At 48.0% G+C, this 4335-nt stretch overlaps 1 protein-coding gene across 1 annotated transcript; it reads left to right on the top strand.

Moving 5' to 3' along the window:
- The first annotated feature begins 595 nt into the window (after positions 1 to 595).
- Positions 596 to 3698, top strand: NKX3-1 (NK3 homeobox 1). The gene is made up of 2 exons (XM_048513194.1): positions 596 to 947; positions 2817 to 3698. The coding sequence occupies exons 1-2, from the start codon at positions 650 to 652 to the stop codon at positions 3233 to 3235; spliced, it is 717 nt and encodes a 238-aa protein (XP_048369151.1). The 5' UTR covers positions 596 to 649; the 3' UTR covers positions 3236 to 3698.
- Positions 3699 to 4335: the final 637 nt, after the last annotated feature.

The raw sequence follows: 4335 nt of genomic DNA, 5'->3' as shown, positions 1-4335 counted from the left end.
ACAAGATAATGCCAGTTTAACTGCTTTGACATCCGGAAGCTCTATTAAGTATGGAGCATCACTTTCATTGCTGATCTTGCAGCCAAGCAACATTTGACAAGAGATCTGTCAAGATTCTGTTTATTAGCTAATAATTAGCTAATGGCTAATAGTTGAGAACACACCTCTGTTCTGACGTTACCAGGTAATCCTGCCTTCCTTCTTTGGATACGTTTTTTCTTTGTCGGCTTGTTTTTATTTTTTAAGGAGACTTTTGAGAGGGAAAGTACTCCCCACCTGCCTCGTGTAAAGAACAAAATGGATAATAGATCCCAAAATTCACACACGGCATTTCAACGAGCACAAGCCATTTTACTCAGAAGTAAGCCTGACTAAAGTCACGTCAACTAGATGCGCGCTGCAAACTCGCCCCAAGAGTTGTCTGCATGCAGCGTGCCGGCTGAACAGGTCGCCGACGGCCCTGCTTTGCAGGAGGCGCGGAAGGCGTTCCCCAGAGCCCGAGGCACCAATGCAGGAGAAGGGGCCAGCCTCCCCCGCCGCCAGGCTTTATATGGGCAACTCCGGCCGCCCCAGAAGCCAAAACTTGCTCCCAAGTTCTCCGGCGCGCCAGGCGCACAGGAAAGGCGCGCAACACCCCCCGCCGGAGCCCATGCAGGCAGCCGGGCCACGCATCCCCGCCGGCAGCCCGCGGCGCCCGTGGGCGAGTCCTGCTGCTGCTGCTGCTGCTGCGACCCGCAAGCGGCCGACCTCTTTTCTCATCCAAGACATTTTGCGCCATGGAGGCGCTGGCGAGGAGACGCCCCGGTCTCTGCGGGGGGAAGCCAGAAGCGCGCAGGAGAGACAGCCGCAGCAGCAGGGGGCTTCGTTGTCGGATCCAGCCCAGAGGGATCGCCTTCCCGTGGGATCAGTCAGAGCCCTTGAGAAGCCCTGCGAGCTGGAGGCAAAAGGTGAGCGGGATGGGCGAAAAGGCGACCCCCGCGGTCCAGCAACACGTGGAGGAGTGGCAGGTTTCTGTCTGGCACGCTGAGGTGCTAGAATGGGCTGCTCTTCTTCAGGCTGCAGGTGGCAGGTTCCAACTCACTCTGAGTGGTCCTTTGCATTATTACTTTTTTAAAAATGCTTCCCTGTGCAAATAGAAAACTAGCGCAGCTTAGAGCAATGTTGCATGAGCAGTGTGTGGGGCGGGGGGGGGGTGAAAATTGTACCCTGACACCATCGGGTTTAAACTGGGCAATTGCTTATGCCAATCTCGTGTGTTTGTTCTCCTAACCAAGAACAGTAGCAAAGGGCTTGGCAATACCTCCCTCATCATATATTATGGTCTGACTGCTCAGCCAAGGGAGGATTCTCTCCTCCATTCTGGTGTTTCTTCAAGCTGTCCAGCAGAAAAAGCATTTCTTTGTTTTGTTTTTCAAAAATATTTTACAAATATTTTACAATATTTAGCTGGAATTGCTTTTTCAGGGTGCAGTGCCCACTCACAATAATGCCATACGTTGTTCAATGGAGTTTTCATTTTGAACCCAGGACCATTTGTGTACCAACTTTGTACTCTGCCATTCAGTCCATGAGCTTTGCCTTAATTCTGCCAGTCCCCGTAACAGGGTTGATTTCTCCTGCTCTATCCCACTGAGTTATGGGAGAAGTCACAGATAGGGGCACTCTAAGGATAGGAATACACAAGAGGCTGGAATCCCGTGACTGGAACTCTAGGTCTGTACGTTAGTTCCCCCAAAGAACTGCAGGGTGTAGGCAGCAATTTGTATGAGGGCCATTGTGCAAGGTCTCAAAAGCAAGCATACTGGATGGTGAGGAGTCATGTCTAAAATACGTGCTTTGAGATGACTGCCATGTTTCAGGTTCAGGGGACATTTTGGCTTGTGATACTGGGAGACTGGGTTTGGATGTTGCCTTCTCTAATAATTCATGGCTAGACTTACTTAGTGGAGGTCATCTGGAGAGAGGTTTGTTAATTGCCAGAGTACGAGACAAGTCCTCAACTAAAAACGGAGACAGAGAAGGTAGAGAAGAGGAGAGGGAGGGATGAATGGGCTCTGGCTCAGCTCTGGCTGAGTTCTGCATAGAGACGAGAGATCTTTGCAGAAACCAACGTAAAAGACACCAAGAGTTTGATAAGCAAGAGCTGCTGTGCTCATCCCACAGTGGAACAGGAGCATTCATGGGGGAAACAAATGATAACCTGGGTTTAAATCCCCATCCTGCAGTGAAGCTTGGTGGCTGACTGAGCCAGTTGCTTTGTCTTAACCTAACCTACCTCACAGGTTTGTTGTGAGGTTAACAACTGGAGAAACAATAATTGTTTATGGCCCTTGAGTTCCTTGAAGGAAAGGCAGATAAAATATACTCTACATAAAGCAGCAGTGGCGTAGTGGCTAAGAGCAGTGGCTAAGAGCAGGTGAACTCTGATCTGGAGGAACTGGGTTTGATTCCCAGCTCTGCCGCTTGAGTTGTGGAGGCTTATCTGAGGAATTCAGATTAGCCTGTGCACTCCCACACACACCAGTTGGGTGACCTTGGGCTAGTCACAGCTTTTCAGAGCTCTCTCAGCCCCACCTACCTCACAGGGTGTTTGTTGTGAGGGGGGAAGGGCAAGGAGATTGTCAGCCCCTTTGAATCTCCTACAGGAGAGAAAGGGGGGATATAAATCCAAACTCTTCTTCTTCTTCTTCTACATACCAATATAGACTAGGCAGAAACATGGATGAATCTTTCAAGTGTCTCTGCTGCTTTTGAGTCCCTGAAGCAATTGGGTACAGTTGCCGTTGAGAGTTATTTTCACTTTTTCTGCCTCCTAGATCCATCTGCTGAGACCTGCCTGGCAAACCGTGACAACCCTTCCAAATCCCTGCCAAACCACCCGAACCTTTTGAAGCAGCAAAAACGTTCGCGTGCTGCTTTTTCTCACACTCAGGTTATGGAGCTCGAAAGGAAGTTCAGTCACCAGAAATACCTGTCTGCCCCAGAGCGAGCCCTCCTGGCCAAGAATCTGAAGCTGACTGAAACCCAGGTGAAAATCTGGTTCCAGAACCGACGGTACAAGACCAAGAGGAAGCAGCTGTCCTCCGAACTCAGTGGACTGGATAAGAGCTCTGTTATGACGGGCTTCAAAGACCATGACTTGACCCGGGCTTCCCTGGCCCTCTCTGTGTATCACAGTTACCAGTACAATCCATATCTATACTATGTAAATGGCTGGCGTCCCATCTTGTGGTAACTAACATGATGATGAATACTGCAGGCAGCACCACCAAAGGACTGGCTAGTGGGATAGATGGCCACTGTGACTTTGCCAGGGGTATACAGTATCTGCCCGCCCAGGTGCCTTTGCACATCCAAGGGGATATGCTGATGTTTTAGAGCTCTGTCGATTTGGTCTCAATTATGGTTCATTCTGTGTACAAGGAGGGAATTTCCACCTCATAGTTTTTAATGCAAATAGTTGTACAATGAGTATGTGAGTTCTGACTTGAGCTATTGGACAGACCGTGTTCTTTGTTGCAACCGTGTGCTTTTTCCTAGGGGCTACTGACTGACAATCATCTGCCTTTTAAGTGACTGATCAACTACATTTCGATAAACGTGTGCGTTTCTGAAACTTTTAACAGAGGTGCCTTTTTAATTACTGAAGGAGGAGTGTGAGTGAAAACTCCTCATTCAATAAATGATGTGTGCTAAAAGGCCAGCTTTATTATTACCTCTTTCACTGCTTATCGTAATACGCACCAAAATTATAACATCCTCAACAAGGATCAAGAGTGACCCTTCTCATCAGTTCTTTTACATTTTCATTCCAATGAGTTCAATGTGTTATTTATGGTCCTCTCCTGGATCTCATAATCCCAACAACAATTCTTTGAGACAGATTTGGCTGAGAGAAAGAGAGACTGGCTGAAGTCAACTAATGAGCTTCATTAGCCTCCTGAGAATAACCAATGTTGAAAACTGGGAAGAGGTCTTTATTGAGAAGGTCAATAAGGCCAGGGATACATCCCCCTGCAATGTGCAGTCCTGGATTTTTGGGGTTTTTTTTGTATTCTAGCTAATCAGACTAGTCTGTTTAAGTCTTTTCAGGTTAAAAAGAAATCTTTCCCATTATCTCATATCCTTTAACTGATGGTAGCAGATATTGAACCCGAGACTTTTTTGCCTCTAAAGTTCATACACTACTGTGACAGCACCCCTTTTTTGTTCGGGGTGGGGGGTCAACTGGCTTGGCCATTTCTTTGAATGGACTTAACATGCATGCCAAGAACATGACCACCCGCACCATGCTGAGATTCATTAGATCAGGGGTCTGCAACCTGCAGCTCCAGA

Source organism: Sphaerodactylus townsendi, linkage group LG12 (genome assembly GCF_021028975.2).
Source record: "Sphaerodactylus townsendi isolate TG3544 linkage group LG12, MPM_Stown_v2.3, whole genome shotgun sequence".
NCBI lineage: Eukaryota > Metazoa > Chordata > Lepidosauria > Squamata > Sphaerodactylidae > Sphaerodactylus > Sphaerodactylus townsendi.
This window is presented reverse-complemented; position numbering and strand designations above follow the sequence as displayed.

Bases quoted from the DNA above. Each gene is read 5' to 3' on its own strand.
- NKX3-1 (XM_048513194.1), top strand. From the start codon at position 650: ATGCAGGCAGCCGGGCCACGCATCCCCGCCGGCAGCCCGCGGCGCCCG. The intron at 948-2,816 runs GTGAGCGGGATG...TCTGCCTCCTAG, and splicing joins CTGCGAGCTGGAGGCAAAAG to ATCCATCTGCTGAGACCTGC.